The sequence below is a fragment of the Arachis hypogaea genome, chromosome 5 (genome assembly GCF_003086295.3).
Source record: "Arachis hypogaea cultivar Tifrunner chromosome 5, arahy.Tifrunner.gnm2.J5K5, whole genome shotgun sequence".
NCBI classification, from domain to species: domain Eukaryota; kingdom Viridiplantae; phylum Streptophyta; class Magnoliopsida; order Fabales; family Fabaceae; genus Arachis; species Arachis hypogaea.
In genome coordinates this window covers 55,118,998-55,139,336 of record NC_092040.1, presented here as the reverse complement: position 1 = coordinate 55,139,336, position 20,339 = coordinate 55,118,998, and the positions used below count along the sequence as shown (strand labels likewise).

Sequence of the window (20,339 nt, the reverse complement as noted above, 5' to 3'; positions counted from 1 at the left end):
GCTCAATCAATCATGATTGCCAAGAGGTCAATGAGTTGCATCATTGAAGATGAGATGAAATCAATTAATCTAGAGAATGCAATATCTCTTAATCCCAATGTTTATTTTATCTTTCTTTCTTTTATTTACTTTATAGTCATTTACTTTTTTACAGTTTACATTTTCACCACTTTACTTTCTTGTACTTTACTTTCTTTGCCATTTACTTTCTTGCACTTTATTGCTTTCCTTTACTTTCATGTTATTTACAATTCTTTGTTGCTTATCATCCAATGGTGCTTGTCTAACTAGGCTAGTTAATCAACTATTGCTTGCTTAATCCAATTAATCTCTGTGGACTCCCACTCCATTGTGGATTATTACTTGACGACAATTTGGTGCGCTTGCCAAAGAACAGATTTATTATATATGTGGGTAGTGAAATCCGGTCATCACCCCGCAATGGGTGTTTTTCTCCAAGGTTAGCTACCAAGACATGTCGGGTTTGGCTATATAACTGATAGATGATATCATCAGCCATAGGACAGGCATGCATCATATGCATCTGTATGTTTTGTTTGAGTTTGAAGTTGCTTTAGTTTGCCTAATTGCTTAACTGTTATTAACTGCTATCTGAGTTATTTGCTGTAACTACTATCTATACATGTGCTTTCCTTATATGTTTTGCCTGTGTTTGTTTCTGATGTGGTACTTTTGTGATTGATGATTGGTGATGAGTTGATGGTAATGTTGATTGATTATGTGTTGGGTTAGAGGCCATGTTTAGTTTCTGATTGAGGTTTAGTTAAGTATGACAAACCAAGCTGGTTCAGCATAGATTTAATGAACCTATTGATGACTTGCATCATTTATCATTTTTTCTTGCCTAAAAAGGACCATAAAAGAGTATAATCTCATTTGATCATTACAATTCATGAACTAATTGATGAATATTATGGTACATTTCTTTGAAATGGGTTTGTGCTGAATTTCAAGTGAAAAGAGCAACAAAAATGGAAGAAAACAACAAAATAAAGCTGGACATGTGAAACTGGCGTGCCACTTGGAATAAATGCCATGAAAATGTGTGGTCGTGGCACACCAGGAGTTGGGCGTGGCACGCCAGTAATGATTTCTAGAGAAGCATGATTGAATCGTTTACATGGGCGTGGCACGCCAGGAGCTGGGCGTGGCATGCCAGTATAGTTTTCTAGAGAGCAATGCTGAAGGCCACAAAAGGGGCGTGGCACGCCAAGTCCATCACCCATTATGGGCGTGCCACTTGAACCATGGGACGTGGCACGCCAGTTCATCAATCCAGAAGGGACAACCACTTGGGCATGCCACTTGGTATCAAAGGCGTGGCACGCCAGCTCCAGACCATCACTTGGGCGTGCCACTTGAAGACCCAGGCGTGGCACGCCAAGCTTAAAGGAGCCACCTAAAGTGGGCGTGCCATGTGAGCATCAAGGCGTGGCACACCAGTACAAGTTTCCAGAGAAGAGGTTGAAGGTCCAAGCCCTTGGGCGTGCCACTTGGTGTCGAAGGCGTGGCACGCCAAGCTCTCATCCTCACTTGGGCATGCCACTTGAAGACCCAGGCGTGGCACGCCAACACTATAGAAGGTCAAAGCAAAGCTGGGCGTGCCACTTGGTGTCGAAGGCGTGGCACGCCAATACTAGAGAAGGCCAAGCAAGCTGGGCGTGCCACTTGAGGTCGAAGGCGTGGCATGCCAACCCTCATTGTTCATCTAGACATGCCACTTGAATGCTGGGCGTGGCACGCCTTCGACTGGAGCATGGAAGAATGTTGGGCGTGGCACGCCACACACTGGGCGTGGTAAGCCAGCTCTATTTTCCAAAGAAGAGAGTGAAGCACATACAAGGGGCATGGCACGCCAGACCCTGGGCGTGCCACCCCAGTTCAACTTTCCAGAGAGGAGAAGAAGAAGGAAAAGGCCTGGGTGTGCCACTTGGGCTCGAAGGCATGGCACACCAGGCTAACCAAGGTTTAAAAAAGACCCTGGGCGTGCCACTTGGGCTCGAAGGCGTGGCACGCCAGGGAGTTTAGCACATGGAGTGTGCCACTTGGGGAGCTAGGCATGGCGTGCCAAGCCAAAACCAGTGGCTATGCATGGCACGCCACTCAAGCACCAGTCACACGCCAAGCCTGGAGAGTCACGTTTTTTGAGTTTCTCTTTTCCTCCAGTTGTAATTTTCTTTTCTCTTTTGTATTTTTTTATTCTAGTGTTAGGAGTATTATAAATAACCCTGAAAGTACTGAGAAAGGGGTTGTTGAGTAGTAGTTTTGTTGAAGCATAGTTATATTTACTTTTCATATCATCTCATCCATCTCGTGTACTTTTCTCTTAAGCTATGAGTAGCTAAATTCCCTCTCATTGAGAGAGGAAGCTCTGTTATACTTGATGGATTAATGATAGTGAATTTCTTCTTCTCTTCATCTTCTCTTTGGTTTGCTAGAAGGAATTTCATTTTAATGTTAGTGTTCAATCATCTTAGGAAAGAGGTTGAATGCAAAATGGGTTTCATGGGAACCTTGGAAGAGGAAACATGAAACCATGCTTGAAATCCCTTCTCACACTTGAGTAGAATCTGGATTTTAGTGATTAGATATGGTGACATATAATCCACCCACTACTTGGACTTATAATAATGTGTGGTATAATCAGGGACCAAGCATATCTCTCTTCATGAGCAATTAGACCAAGGAATTGGCTGATTATCAAGATTTGAGAGATTGAGTCACCAAGGGATTGGGGCTCAATCAATCATGATTGCCAAGAGGTCGATAAGTTGCATGATTGAAGATGAGATGAGCTGGATTTAATCCAAAGAGAACAACATCTCCTGATCTCAATGAATTTTTCCTATTCTTATCTTCCCCATTCTTTATAGCTTTCTTTACATTCTATTAATCCACATTCCCATTTACAATTAAGTCATTTATGTTTCTGCACTTTACATTCTTGCCATTTTCTTTTTTTCACTTTACTGCTTCTCTTTACTTTTGAGTTATTTACATTCCTTCTTATTTACAATTCTGCAATCACACTCTATATTACTCAGCTTGACTAATTTACCCATTAATTAAAATTGCTCAAATCTACCAATCTCTGTGGATACAATATAATCCCACTCCTCTGTGGGTTATTACTTGACGACAATTTTGGTGCGCTTGCCAAAAGAACGAATTCATGATTTTATATGGGGAGGGTGAATTCCGATCATCACCTATCCTTAGAACAGATTGGTCATTCATACTGTTAGGAAACTTTTAAGATTCTTTTATAAGAAAAGTGAGTTTTTGGTTTACGGATGATCACTATGTTTGAAAACGATTTTCTTTTTAAATATATCTTCTTATAACAAATTCTGAAACTTCATGGTGAGACCATGTGATTAGGTTCTCACTTCCTACATCTTTACCTTTTCAGGAACGGGATGAAAGAGCTTACGAAGAATTTTATTGCATTTCTTTTATACAATATTATTGTTTTAGTTAGATAATTATTCTTTCCTCGCCTTTGTTATTATAATATTGTAAGAGGGATAGGAATGATATATTTTATATGTATGTTATATTTATAAACTATTTATGTAATAAGTTTTGTATATATGAATATGCTTATTTGTTTTCAAGATAAAGTATTTTTTTAGTTTTTCAAAAAAAATAGCGATATGATTTTGAATCAAATACTTCTATTTTATTATTAAATATTTAAAGTCATCGTAATATTTTTTAGTATCAAAATGATTCAACTAGAAGTGTAACATTTTGATAATAAAAGTATTACAGTTCAAATATAAAACAACTTCGTATAAAGTTATTAAATATAAAAAAGAATGTCAAAGTACTACTGAATTCCCTTCTACTATAAATCTAGGCATTTCAATTTATAGTCTAAATATTGTGTGACTTGGTGGTTTTGATTAAAATTTTAGTTTTGAACTAAACATTATAAACAGTACTGTATTTAGTTCAACTCAATGTTTGATCCGGCTCTGTGAACCTTGCTAAATACAAAAGTAAATAAATAAATGATAAAAATTTTGTCTATAATTGCCATGTTCTTAAAATACAATGGCAAAAATAGTGAAAAGAAACAATATTGAAATCATATCATAATTATTAACAAGTCAAAACACCATGATGACCGACCGACCAATAAATTTCATTAATTAAATTCACAGTGCAACAGTCGGAGACTATCACTTTTCACTTTGCTAATAACTTGCGTGCACGTTGGTTTGCACCTTTAACTCGAGAGTTCAACTCATCCACATCATCATTTAGATGATCAAGAGCTTTATTTTGCCTGCAATTTTTACATGTGGAACGTAAGTGAACTAAACAAAGATCTAACATGTACAACTAAAAAGATAGAGAACGTTAAAACATGAGCAGTACTAAAAAGCTAAAAAAATCATAAAAATCTAGAGAGAAAACATAATAATTTTTATACATGACTCAATAAAAAAAATCAAGAAACATAAAAACATAGAGAGAAAAATTATTATGTTACTAGCATAATATTTTTATTGAAAGCATAATAATCCAAAATTAATAAGTTACTAACATGAGACTCTTATGAATTCAAAAGGTAATCCAAACTCACTCTTAAAAAAATGATATTTTCAACAAAATAGGGAAAACATTTTCCAACAAACAAACGATCTAGTTTTCTATCATTTTTTCTTAACAAATTTGTCTTTGCGTAATAACAGCAAAAATCAAAATCCGTAATTCTTAACATGTTAGTCAAATTTAAAAATTTCCTTAAAACTTTGTATGTTTTCTGATTTTCACAGTAAAGATATATTTGTTGGTTAATAAGGAATTTGATATCAATATAATTTGATTATATATTTAAATTGGCCCTCAATTATTTCCAAATTAAATATTTTAGTCGCTAATAAATTTTTATTATTTTAAAAATTTCTAAATATTATTTTATCAGATAGTTTGATTTTTTATGACTTAAAATAAAATGGTTAATATGCATATATTGAACAAATAAGTTTTAATAAATTTTGTTATTAGATAATTAGATCCCAATAAATATTATTATAAAATAAATTAGTTTTCTTTATAAAAGGATCAATCTATTTCAAAGACCTTTAAAACAATAAGAATTCTTGAAAGATCAAAATGTATGATTTAAAATTTTTAGAGACCAAAATTTGAGTGTTTAATTACTCATATAATAGTTTTGTACAGATTTTCATAAGTGGCAATACTATAATTGTATAGTACCTGTCAAGTTCACTTCCCATATCAACAGCCATGCCCTTCAAATCGTCTAAGATATTACTGAGATCTGATAGTCCTTCGTCTTGTTTTGCTTTTTCATTCTGATTTATTATAGAAACATAACGAGATAATTATGTTGCTTCACAGAATATAATAAAATAAAATTTGATTGATATTTGATAGAAGAGAGTGATATTGTGTTATTTTAATTTAATAATAACACCCTTTTCTTTAATAATAATGACATTATTAATTAAGAAACGATAACATTCACTCCCTTTTTTTTATAAGGGGAAAAAGAAGGCATACTTCTATTTGTTGGTAGGCATTGGTTGGTTCAGGATGGGGTGTGTTAGAGCCAGAACGTCCCTTTTGCCCAGGACCTAGCCCCAACTTCTCCCTCTCTTCCTTATTCGCTTCGCCCTTTTTATTTGTATTGTCTGCTTACACACACACTATCAAATATAACTAATAATATAATATAAAAAATAAAAAAGTATAGGTAGATAATAAAAAATACTAAATAATGTGAATAATGGATATATCGGATATTCATTTCATTAGGTGTACGGATAGTTATTTTAATATTAAGATTGAATAATGCTACGCAGCCAAAATATTATAGATAATAAATAAAGATATATAATTAATAACATTTGCGTTTATAAGAGAGTGTAAATCACTTTTCTAATTTAATTGACACAATTAATTTCTTTCTATAATTAATTATTTTTTTCATTTAATTATACTAAAAGTTAATTCTAAATTTAATGTGAATCAAATTCCAAAAATTTCTCTCTCATTATTATTATATGCATTTATAATTCTATAATTTTTTTCTCCCAAATAAAAATCTCAAATTCTTATATTTTTAATTTTTAAAAAATTACAAATTACCTCAACACATTTTTTAAAAAATAAAAATATCTTAAATTTGATCGGTTTCTATTTATTGAAAATTATAAACATTTAAAATTGTTGGTTTATGACTTGCAAAATGAAATAATAAATAATAATAAATTAGTACCAATTTATTGATTATAGATATCATGTATATAAAATATAAATATTATACGTATAAAAATATGGATATTAAATTAGAGAATTTAACAACTTCTGTTATACAACTCATATTTTACATATAGATTATTATAAAATAAAAAATAGAAAATAAAATATAAACAAAAATTAAGAAATAAAATTTTAAAAATAATTATTAACTCGTCATATTAAAATCAATAAATAAGAATACGTATAAATAGTAAATAAAAAATATTAAAATTATGACTCTTTGGTGTATATATAAGATAATTTGAAATAAATAACAAGACACAGTTTAAAATTTAGTAATATTAATTATAAAAATTTATTAATTATGGATATTATATGTATGAAATTATGGATATTATAAGTATGAAATTATGGATGTTATTAATATGAAATTTTGGATGTTATATATACCTTATCTAACTATGAATGTTATGTGTATGAATTTATGGATGTTATGAGTAAATTTGCTAATTGAATAAATTAATTTAAGTATTTGATATTCTTTTTTCAAATCTAATTATAATAAAATTTGAAAATATATGTAAATCAAAATAAATAATTTCACTTTGAAAAATATGAAACAAATTTTTAAATTATCAATGATTTAAAAAATTATACGTTAATTTAAATGTATAATATCTTCAAAAAAAAAATTAAAACATGAATCATAATTTATTAGTGCATATATGAAATAATTTGAAATATATAATAAAATATAGTTTAAAATTGCATAATATTAATTGTAAAAATATATTAATTATAAAAATTAAGTGTATAAATATATAGATGTTACATAATAAATAAAAAATATACTTTTGTTATTATAATATAAATCAAAAATCATAAATGTAAACTATATATATTCATTTAATAAGAATATAAATTGATAAGGTATTTATTTATAATATGCTATGTAATATATATAATTAATGTTTACAATAAATATTGCTAGGCGCGTGAAAGAATATTAATTAAATTTAGTTCATCTAATTAAAAAAAGTTAAAAATAGAAGGTTTTGGTTGATTTTGGTTCTCTAAGTTTGGTTACCAAACTTTTTTTACGAAGATTTAGGTAGATAATTTGGAGGTGTAATATGTTTTGATTTGATTGGTGGTTATTCATATTATTCAAAAAAATTATTAATTACCTAACATAATCCCTAAAAAATATATTTACATCATTCTTTTATTAATATTTTTTGTATATTTTTATTTTTAGTATAAAATATAAATCTTTTAATTTTTTATTTTTATTATTCATTTTTTTATACCAAAAGTAGAAAAGAATAAAAAAATAGACATAAAAATATTTCTTATAACATTTTAATGTTTTATTATAATATAAGTTAAATGATTGCGAAAAAACCTAGTGAGATTTTAGGGCCTGTAATCTCCCTTGTCTTCTTTGGCCTCCAAGGTTTAGAGAACATGCCACCAAGATTGTTTAGGAGTTTTTCACCCTGATGAATTATCAAAATATAAATTCTTGAATTAATACATCATAGAGGAATAATAATTAAAAGAAACTAGAAAATAGAAAGAGAAACAAATATATATATATATATATATATATATATATATATATATATATATATATATATATATATATATATAAGGTAATGTTCTATTATTCTAACAAAGATATCATAAAGAAGTAGCAATTTGATATTGTCCATTAGACCATTAATTACTAAGGTTATTTAGGTTTGAATATTGTCTTTGAAACAAAAATACAAAGACAACAGATACAAATTAAAAACTTGTTTAGTTATAGAAATAGGCATAAAGGCATAAAATCTATATATCTGCCATGTACAGGAATTTGTTTCTTGTATTTTATAATATACTTTCCAAAGTGAAAATAAAAAAGGTGAATACTTATATGATGACATTTTTACATGAAGATAGTATTGTAAACCATTAGATGAATTGATAAAATTGACTAAATATTTTTTATTAATCATTTAAAGGTTCACAATGTCATCTTTATATAAAGATGTCATCATGTAAGTATTTCCCAACAAAAAATGTGTCTTCGTCTTGTAGTTTTATTTGAAAGAGACATAATAATCCAAATGCAACCCAAAGTTATTGAATCTTGAAGAAGTTAAAAAGGACGAAAAACATACCCGACTCAAGTCCCTTTCAGTTTCAACAACCATATTGTGAGTTCTCGTTATTTGCTCACCCTGTTGGTGCAACATATCAAGGGTCCTTGTGGCATCACCCTTTATGTCCTCAGCAATCTTCACCAAATTGTTAACACTTTGTGTGGTCTCTTCAGCTTTGTACACTGCATAGCCCTCCAATTCCTGAACACTTTGATTCTCTAGACCTCCGGAATCGCGAAAATCATTTTTATACTTGTTTTTCGCAGCAGCCGAGGTGCGCGACGATGCCGTCGTGGTAGGCTTTCGCCCCCAATAATCGTCGTCGTCATCCTCATCGTCAAAATAGCTTCCTTTGGATTTTGGTGCAATGACAGGTTCTGAAGAAGTTCTTCTGTCTGTAGTAAGGTTTGTCTTCTTTTCCGGTTCAGGATCTGAACCAGAAGGGGCAGGATTTGGGGCTGGCGCTGCTTTTCTAAATCCAAACATATTTATGTTCCGACTTGTTTATAATTACAGATTATGAAAAAACCTAGTGGAAATAATAATAATAAAATGATTCAATAACCAAAATCTTGCACTAGGTTTTCTAAAGTAAAATTATAATACTTCTTATCATCATGCTTTAAATACATAACAAACTAAAAGTAATGGCATAATAACACCAAAATGGATGCAGTCGAGATTGTCCATGCAAATGTATTTCATAACTTTTAAAATTTGGCTGCTGAAGGAAAAAAAAAAGATCAGAACAACTTCCATTAAAATTATGTTAATCTTATAAAACAAATTGCTCATGTTATATCTTAATCCATAAAGAAAACAGAGCGCACAATAAATTCAAAGAAGGATTTAAAATAATGGCATATAAGAACAATAGGTCAAGATCATCAATTGCCATGCAACTTTTAGAAAAAATCCCCATATTTATCTTTGAAATATTTCAAAAATGTAAGGAAATGCAAATGGAGAAACCCATGCATGATCCATTAAAAGATATAGTACACAACAACAATATCCAGAATTCGAAATCATTGGGTAGAGTTGGGGGGGGGGGGGGATGTGCTCATACTATCCATAAAACAGTTGAAAAAAATGAGAAATGAAAAGAAAAGAAAAAAGCAAGAGTGGTGGTATACCCTGAGATCTATGCTATATGATCTCACAAACCCACACCTAAGGATGACGGGTTTGCGTTTATTTCTAATGTGAAAGGACAAAGAAAAAAGGAAAATGCTTTCAACAAAAATTAAAATCTAAGAGATTGAGAACTGTGTATGTTTCGATCAGAATATGAACATGAATGGAAGGTGTAGCGAAAAAATAGACACATATTTTCTAACCGTACAAACCTTTGTCAGCTATAAATCATTCGATTAGAAATTTTGTCAATTGTAGTATTCATAAATTGACTGGTATCTTTGTATGGTTTTATAATTTTATGTTAAGTAATATTCTACTTTATTGTATTGAGTTCTTTTCTTCGTTTTTATAAAAAGAATTTTATAACTTTACCTGCGTATATTAATTACTATCTAATTTTTCTCACATCTAAATTACTCTCTCTATATATATATTTATATATATGTGGTCAATTATAGTGTAAACAACCAATACAGAGATACAAATTTTCTTGAAAACAAATGCTGTTGTGACACGTATGTTGAAGGATGACGGAGCTTGCAGCTTAGTGTCAGACAAATCAGAGCTGCTGCAGTGAGGAGTGGCCAAGTGAAAGAGGGCTTGAGCCGCATAGATCATGTGGGGATGGCACAAAATTGGTGTAAATGTAGATGCTGTTATTGGATTTTTTCTGATCTGAGGAGGCGAAGTTGGACTGTACGTACTTTTAGTTTATCACAATAGAAAAATAGGTAAACCAATTTTAAAATAAGGAATCCATTTAGATAATGACAGCTAAAACGTTTTTTTAAGATATTTTTTAATAATTAAAATTTAACATATATTATCGATTAAATCATGTTATTTTTGTCAAAATTAAGCTAAACAAATTGATTTGAGCAAAAAAGGGTGAATTAAATCTTAAACTAGTCTAAATTAATATTATTTTTTATAAAAAATGACTACAATACCTTTATTATAGAAAATGATTAAAATACTCTTATTATATAATATATATATATATATATATATATATATATATATATATATATATATATTAATTTTGAAAATTTTAAATCCTAACCCTATGACGATAGAAAAATAAAAGACTAGAATTTAAGATTCTTAATATATATATATATATATATATATATATATATATATATATATATATATATATATATATAATAGAAGTATTTTAGTCATTTTTTATAATAGGGTATTGTAGTTATTTTCTATAAAAAAATAATATTAATTTAGATCAGTTCAAGATTTGATTCACTATTTTTTCGGTCAAATAAATTTTTTTAGCTTAATTTTGACAAAAATAACACAGTTTAATCGATTATATGTATTAAATTTTAATTACTAAAAAACATCTTTAAAAAAAGATCTTTTAGGCATCTTTATTTGAGTGGCTCCCTTAAAGTAAATGTAATTAAGAATTAAGTTGAATTGGTCTAGTAGTTAATTTATTATTTCGTTTAAATATATGTTAGGGGTTTAAATTTTGTCTTGTGTATACAGTAATCTATTGATACGACAAATTCTTACATAAAACTGAGTACTGCAGCGAATTAGTTTTTAACTTGTTGGATTAAAAGATACCATAAAAAACTAACAAAAAAACCGTAACTAATAATTATTAATTATATATTTTTAAAAGATAAAATTTAAATAATTATTAATTAATATAAAATATAATTTAAAAATATTTGTTAATTTGTTGTTGGTTAGATTTTATTGATTGCAACGAAATTTTGCAAAAAAGTTACTTGAGGGTTGGCATGTGAAAAAAGTACCACAATTTGAAATATTTTATTTGCTATATTTTATTTTATAATCATAATAAACAAAAATTATTTTGAAATTGAAATGACCTATTTTATAATCGTAATAATTCTTGATAAAAGTCATTATTAACATTGTCAGTTATATTTACCAGATTTGTCTCGTTTGATGTTGAAGTTACAACCCACTATAAAAATGATAACAAAAGGTAATTAAAAGAGAAAAGAAAAAACATTATCATAACTCAAATATTGTGATTTAATTAAATTGGATCAGTTATATCCATTAAAATTTTAAGTTTTAAAATTATTTTGGTTTAAATAATAGCTCACTTAAATTTTAAATTTTTTAAGATTTAAAAAATGAATCAGTAGGTTTAATTGACTCCCTATCTTAATGTTATTCCTAAAATTTTAGTTTTATTCTTAAAAATTAATTCTTCCTTTTATATTATTCTTGTTATTATGTATTGATGATTAAATGTGATGTATTTTTAATTGACTAAAATTTTTAATTTTTAAATAATTAAGGCTTTGTCCAATAATATAAGATTAATAAAAATGATCTTATATAATTTAATTATGTCAATTTTGTATATTTAATTGATTTTAGGTTATATTAGGAATAAATTAATCTTATGGTATTGAATAATTGTAATGGTAGATTGCTTGAGATGTAAATATTTGTAATAATTGAATTTTTGATGTGATATAATGTTATATTGATTTATTTTTAATAATTGTTTTTGTCATAATTATTTTTATGTCTTATGTGGTTGATGTTATGCTCTTTGCAGATATAACTATAGTACAGATATGACTATAGGTAGAGGTGTTATAAATCGGTCTCGTGATTGGGATAAAAGGAGGGTGTCTACTAGTAATCCTAAAATGTCATAGGCAATAAATACACAAGATCAGCCATTTATCATGGTCCCAACCCCAACAACATAGCTACTTATGCTGCCACTCTTACTACCAGGAAGTCGTCCGGCTGCTTTACTAGAGTGGACTCCTCTCCCACCTCATCCACTTAGCAGCTCACTACTTCGACAATGACGCCACCTCCAGCGATAGATATCGCAGTGCTGAAATTCTCTTACAGATCTCAGCTAGATGTCTTTCCACTACCGTCCGTCGTATAGATGACAATTTGGCCTGATTATTTGACGACGTGAGTACTATTTTAATGTCTTTTAAATGTAATCTATTTTGATATTCTTATTCAATGTATATGTGGTTGCTAATCTTAAGTTTCCATTTTAGTTTGTTTGTTTAATTTAGTTAGATTCAATTTTCTAATTTTAGTGGATTTGTGTTATTAAGATAGGTTCATATGTTTCAACTGCTGAAAGTTTTTGAGAATTCCTAATTATTGATAGATATTGCTGTCGATGTTATGTTGTATATGCTGATTGTGTGAATTAATGAAAAAAGAATACTTGTTTGTGCTATTTCTTGTTGTGGCTATCATGTGATTTAGAATGTTTGACTTTGTTTGGCATAATTCATTGGTGATATAATTTCATATTGGTTTGTTTGTGAATTGTTTGAATGAATTATTGATGGATAGAATTTTAGCCACCTTCTAATTATAAATGAAACTTTACCGAAATTTTTAAAGAATCTAAATATAATTGACGTTTATATATTAGTTCAAATTTGATTTAAATTACTACTCTTATTAAATTTTTTATTGATAGATTTCGCCAAATAACAATGCATGTACACATGAGTGTGCCAATGTCATTAAGTTGATGTGCGATCACTCATAGTCGAGCTACAAGAAGTTCTTTGCTGAGACTAGAGAGCGATAATTTTAAAAGTGAACGGTAAAAACACAACTTCTATCTTTCTAATAGGGTACTTAATTTTGATTAACTAGTGCTAAATATTTCTTTATGCAGGAGAAATTTATATGAGACAAGACTCGGATCAGAAAGATCTTCAACCATTGGATGGCTGGGCGACTTTAGCAGAAGATGCAGGATGTATGTAACAACCCGAGTTTTTAGAAAATTAAATTTATAATATTTAATGGGGATTTTATTCTAAAAAGATTATTTTACTAAAAGTAATTAAATAAAATTTTATGATACTTTAAACTTAAAAAATTAATAATAATAAGGAGTTATATGTAATTTTCATAATAGATGGAGTTTAAATTAATTAGAATTTTTATATAATTTTTATTATAATTGGATATTTAGTATAATTGAAATTATAATTTTAGTAATTAAAAATAAGAAAGAATTGTATAATTTAATCTAAGTAATTTCTATTATGAATAATTTATGATTTAATTTGAGTTCCTTATTTTTAGAAAAAAAACTATTAAGAATAATTAAATTGATTTCATAAATACTTTGAGTTTAAGTTAATAAATATTCTTGAATAATTTTATTATAATTATTGATCTTGTATAATTGAAATTAAAATTTTGGTAATGAAAAAATGATAAAAAGTTAAATGATTTAATTTAGATAATTAATATTTTGGATTTAAAACGTACTTTATAGAATGTGATTAATATGTTTATTTTATAAGTTAAACTAAAAATAATTATTTGAACTTAGCGATATATTAATAAATAGTGTTCTTAAATATTTTTAATAGAGTACATTTGGTTTTAAAATTATTATTCTACTCTCTAATTTTATCAAAATATATATTCTATCCTTATTCCTTTATAAAATTCCTAATTCTTAACCTTAATTTCCAAATAAAAAATCCTAATTTCCAAAATAATAAACCCTAACCTTTCCCCCCTTCACTGTAAAACACGCACACACAGAAAAAGAAGAAAGGGAGAACATGAAGAAAGGAGAAGAGAGGGAAAAAAGGTGCCGACTAAGGCTCGGTCGTCGTTGTTGTTGCTGTCGAGTGAAGGTAGATGAGTTTTAGAGAGAGACTGATGCGGAGAGAGAAAGAGAGAGGGAGCAAAGGCGTGAGATAAAATGGAAGCGTTGTTTCGCGCTATCGTCACCGAAGCTTCCCCTGACATCGTCCACCCTCTGTCGCCGTCACGGCTGCGTGTGCGAAAGAGAAAGAGATGTGAGCTTGCGAATGAGAAGAAGAGGCCGTCATCGCTCTCACTATTGCCGTGGGTGGAGTCTACCGTCTAGGCCATCATCGGAGGAATCTGCTGCTGTGTGTGTAGAGAAAAGAGGAGCGTCACACGAATTAGGGGAAGAAAACGCCATTCCACTGCCGTTGCACATGAGGAGGAGATGACGCCGCTGATTCTGATTTTGCCCTAGGACCGTCATCGTCACCAGAATGAGGAACTCTGGAGGAAGAGGGCTGCCTGTCCTGTTGATACTACTGGCACTGAAAACTATTCGGTTGATGCCGCTACTACAATAATTTTGTCTCCAATTTCTCCTAATTGCGACATTGAGGAAGGGGATTTATTTTTAAAGTTTAACGGTTTTAATTTTAGAACACCTATAAAGTTAATTAGATAATTGTAAATATTTAATCATGATTAAGAATTGATTAATTGACGTGAATGACTTGAAATGTGTTTGACATTAGTTAGTTGTTGTGATTACTCTGAATTATGATTGAAATTAGATGCAGTTGTGAATTGTATTTGAATTATTGATTGTTGCGATGAATTGACTGATATTTTGATCTTGAATGAATTATTATGAATTGTTTGATATTGAATTAGTTATTTGATATATCGCAATGGCTGTGAAATTGACTTGTGATTGGTTGGAATTGATTTTGATGATTGTCGAAGAATTGGAACTTAAGACGCTAAAATATTTTCTTGAAAAAAATCTGATTTTGTGTTATTTTTAAAAGTTTTCAGCAACTTTGAAAGACTATAATTATCCCTAAAATGATCAGAATTGTGTGGGATGAAGTTTAGGGTGAATATTGAAGTGTCTTGGACTAGGCTAAAAAGTTTTAGAATTATTTGTTTAGTGTGCAATTTATGATGAATTTTCAAAATGTGGTTGTCGAATCTGATTTTTCTACAGAACTTTTTAACCGGCAACAACTTGTTTGCTCTACAGGAAATTCTCCAATTTGGATTTCGAAATGCAACCAATTTTAAATTAAACTTTTGTGATTTTAGTTTAATGTCATAAAATTTCAGAACGGTTGGAATTGTGGTTTTTAGGATATGGATTTTTGAAATATGATATATTATGCAATAAAAATCAAGTTTTGTTTTCTAAGTCAATAATTTCGTTAGCCTATAACTTTTAATTTTGGATGAATATTGAGATGAAATCAATTGGAGGTGAAAACTGGGTCCATTTGAGATGAAACCAATTGGAGGTGAAAACTGGATATGCTTAGTATATGTGACTTAAATTTTAGGGCTGTCCATATTTTACTGAGTGAGTTAAGGGACATGGAAGAGGATATGTTCACTGATTTTAAAATATAACTCTGCAGAAAATATTACCCAACTTTTAAGTTACATAACTTCTTCGTTAAAAATGGTATTGACCTATAACTAATTGAAAAAGAAACATGGATAAGTTAAGTTGAACCATATTAATTTTTAGGGTTATTAGATTTAATTTGGATTTTATATGGAATTTTGAATATTGTACACTGCTAATGTTTTCTGGTTTTTAATACTGCAAAGTAGTCACGGTTTTTTCTCTATTCAGAAGGCTAGAGTAATCAGAAAATTATGATTTTTAATTTATTAGAAAGCTTAGTCTGAAATAGTCGCTTGGACATAAAATTTATACAATTTTGAGTTCATTTAATATATTAATAATAGAAAAGAAGTCAGTCCGCCGCGACTATTTTGGTGACAGCCTTGGGTATGAGACTTAAGAATATATTTTTATACTATTATGATATATTTTTGAGAATATATTATTTTGATAATTACTGATGAAAAACTGGTATTTGAGACTGAGAAAACCCATAAAAGTGGTATAAGTCTATTTTTAGAGGAAGTTATGCTCAAATTTTTACAAAAATATAAGGATTTAATTAAAAAGAATTTTATAAACTGCACCTTAGATGTTTAATTGATGAAGTTAAACTTTTATCATTACACATGCTTATATCATTGTGTTTAAATTTAGACTTTTTCTTTATTTCTTTAATATTAATTTTTATGATTGATTAGGCATATAGATAAATTATATAATCGTGCGTAGCGCGGGTGGTACTCTAGTTGGTTGAATAAGAGAAGTACCCACGAACCGAAAATTTCAGGTATATTAAGTCTCAATTTACTAAAAATCTGGTTAAAGTCTTTGCTAATTTAAGTATAGGAGTCTCTTGCAGGTACTCTCTTTACGAAAAACTCATATGAGTGTACCTTGACAACAAAAAAGCCGGACGCTGCCGCTAAAGGAACTTAGACCTCACGCTCAGGTCTAAAAACAACTCAGTTTCAGGTAGTCCACAAAACAATTGTCAATTATATTTATTTATTTAAACTTTAAGTATTAATATTAAATTAAGATATTTAATTAACATTTTTTATTCTCATATATTAAAAAAAATTATTTACAAATAATTTTACACCATAATAATTAATACTTTTTATGTATATATTATTATTATTTATTTTAAATAATTTTTATTACAACATATTTATTATTCTGTATATGTTTATAATATAATTCAACTATTATTTAATGAAATATATTTTTCAATAAAATTTCATATATATGCTTTATCAATATTTACTCAACTTATATTTATCTATTACTCAATTATTCAACTATTATACACTTATATATATATATATATATATATATATATATAAAGTGTATAATTATCGGTATATTCTTATATTTTAAAATATTTCATTTATAAATTATTTTATAATATATATTTTAATATAGATCTTTATCATATAATAATCTCAACAGATTATATCAACTATAATACTGATGTTAACAATTTTTATTAGAACATTATAGATGCAACTGAAATTAATGGTAGTTAAATACATGTTGGTGAAAAAGTATCTGATTCGTTTTGTGAAAATACCAAAATACGCTTATAGTGAATTTTTATTTTCAGAATAATTCAGTTTAATTGTATTAAAATCTAAAAATTTAAAATCAAAATGACTAATATTCCTTTTAATTAATTATTACACTGAAATACTCCTTACAACATTAACATTTAAAAGGCTATATTAGCATTTTTAAAATTAAATACAAGTTTATTTAGAATAAAAATGAAACAACTTTAATCTTATAAGAAATAGTTTAGTATTTTAAAATAAAACTCAAAGTTTTGGTTAATAATTCAACTAATATAAACAACACTAATTTTAAAAGGGATTTTAGTTTCTTTAAGATTAACCAAACTATTATTTTATAAACAAAATAAAAAATTCAACTACAAAATTATCTCATAATAATTACAAGTTTTTTATGAAAAAATTATCCAAGTAAAACTACAAAAGGATTCATTTTTTTGGAAATCTAATTTCTAAAGACGTTCGAGAATTCAAAACGACGTCGTTTCTTTAAAATAATTGTTTCTGATTCAGTTCAACCGAATTTTTTTATCAAACAATTTCATAAGACTAACCAAACTATTAATATTGTTGGTTCATAGTTAAATTGGTCAAAATGTCAAACCGGTTCATCCAATCCAATTTTTTAAATCATAGTCTATCAAATCCAATTTTTTAAACCATATTTTTTTTTTGTTAGATGGATTAAACAATTCTTAATCCTAAATATTATTAATGTAATACACATCCACACAACACACTCACACACGCTACATGCATTTATTTAAGGATTTATTTTTTCTTTTATAGGATTTAAACTTGGGTGCAGGTTTTTGTGAGTTGGACAAGTAGGACAGGTTTAGCCTTGTAAACTTAGCAAAGGCTTGAAAGGTTGAGTGCCCAATGTGCACTACTTTCGGTGCAAGCCCACAAATTACCTTGAATCTCCGTATACCTTTTTTAAATTAAATTTGAATGGTTGAAAAAATGAAATAAAATGTTCCCCTCAAAGTACAGCGGAAGTTACGGAACATGTGATAAGCTTCTGATATTTTATTAAGAAAGTGCAGTAAAATTTGTATGAGTATATATCTATTTTGGTCCTCAAAAAATTTCGACTAAGACACTTTAGTTTTTAATTAAATTTAATTATTCGATTGATCTCTAACAATTATTTCCATTAGTCACTTAGATTTTTGACTCTGTCAACTCTAACGGAAGACAAAATGGTCCTTAACAACTCTAATAGAGGACAAAATAATCCCTGACAACTCTAACAAGGGACAAAATGACCCCTAACCCCTTTATTCAAAAATGATACTGTTTTTTCCTAATTTTTATCATATCTCGCATAACCCTAACATTCATACTCTTCTTCTTCACCTTCACCATCTTCTTTTCCATCTTTTCCTTCCTCCTCTTTAACTCCAAGATTAAGTCATGGTGTAATTACCACACTTGTCGCACTTATCTCAACATGTCATAGACCATACACTTCCTAAATCTCTGTGACTGGTTCATCCACCTCCTCTGCTCTTCACCTACCAGAAGCATCTACTTCCATATCCTCGATAACATTACCTCCAACTTCGACAACGTCCACGATATCTTCAAGATCAAATTCCACAACTACCCCAAAGGCATGTCTTTCTCCATTCTCCGACAAGCAATATAGATTGTTGGACATCATGAGAAAATTCTCCTTCGATATCATATGCAAATTCTTATTTAAAATAAATACCGAGTGCTTCGCCTTCTTTCTCGGAGTCCAAGTTGGCAGACAACTTTTACCTCGTATCCAAACTATCAGTACAACGAGCAATGTCGCCGTTGCCGCTCATATGGAAACTAAAGCGATTACTGAATATTGGTTCGGAGAAGAAGTCGAAGGAAGCGATAAGAGTGGTAGACAATGTGGTCATGGAGATGATAGGACAGAGGAGGAGGGAGACGGCAACGGCGACGACAGGTCTTAACAAATCAGACTTGCTGTCTAGATTTATGAGATCCATCGAAGACGACAAGTAGTTGAGAGACATAGTCATTAGTTTCTTGAGTATGAATTGGTTGAGAACAAGTTGAGGATTTTTTTTTCTTGTGAACATTAAAGTTGTAGAGTGTGCATTGTGTAGCTTGAAGTTACAGTGTTAGACTGTTAGTATTATGCGAGATATGATGGAAATTGGGAGAAAACAGTGTCGTTTCTGAACAGAGGAGATCAGGGACCATTTTGTCCCCTGTTAGAATTATTAAGGACTATTTTGTTCTCTGTTAGAGTTGACAGAGTAAAGGACCTAAGTAACTGTCGGAGTTAATTGTTAGAGACTAATCGAATAATTAATTTTAGTTGGAAACTAAAGTGTCTAATTTAAAATTCTTTGCAATTTTTATTTTTCAAAATAACAAAAACATAAGAACAACTCCATCAACGTCGTCGCGTCACAGGCTTTTTCTTTTTTTCAACACTTAAATTGTGAAAATGAAAAGAAAAATTTCTCCTGTTTTCATATTCTATAACTGCAAAAATAATTTGCTTTTAAATTTTGATTATTCATTACATTTTCTCATCATAGATATGCATAGAGCTGCATCTTCTTCATTCCAGACTTCTCGAAACTTCTCAAAAAAACTCTTTCAATTTCTTTTTTTTTTGTAATTTATTTTTATATATCAAAAGTCAAATATAGAAGTTTTTAATTGATTCGGACTAAATCTAAGTGAAAAAAATGATTTTGATTGTTAAATTTTTTTTTCAGTATTAGTGGAATATCAAATTGATGGTACATTATATATATAAAAAATTTATTTGCTTTTTTATTTTATTCATTGAATTATTAGTCCAACAAACACAAGTCTTATCCAAATACATACAAACTGATTTTGCAAAACATGAAAAAAAAATTTGATCTTAGCAGCATAGGTGTGCAAAAATAATTGATAATTTTACTTTATTTTCACAGTTTAACTGTATAAAAATACAGTTTTCTAATTTTATTTTTTTAATTACAAAAATATAACTAAATATCCAAAATAGTATATTTTTGTATTTGTATTTAA

At 28.9% G+C, this 20,339-nt stretch overlaps 1 protein-coding gene across 1 annotated transcript; it reads right to left on the bottom strand.

Moving 5' to 3' along the window:
- Positions 1 to 3,949: 3,949 nt before the first annotated feature.
- LOC112799702 (putative SNAP25 homologous protein SNAP30) lies at positions 3,950 to 9,662 on the bottom strand. Its single transcript, XM_025841752.3, has 6 exons — positions 9,548 to 9,662; positions 8,430 to 8,940; positions 7,667 to 7,760; positions 5,560 to 5,690; positions 5,254 to 5,351; positions 3,950 to 4,315 (listed from the first exon to the last, which is right to left on the bottom strand). Exons 2-6 carry the CDS (start codon positions 8,895 to 8,897, stop codon positions 4,216 to 4,218), a joined length of 891 nt encoding a protein of 296 aa, XP_025697537.1. The 5' UTR covers positions 8,898 to 8,940; positions 9,548 to 9,662; the 3' UTR covers positions 3,950 to 4,215.
- Between the last annotated feature and the right edge of the window lie 10,677 nt (positions 9,663 to 20,339).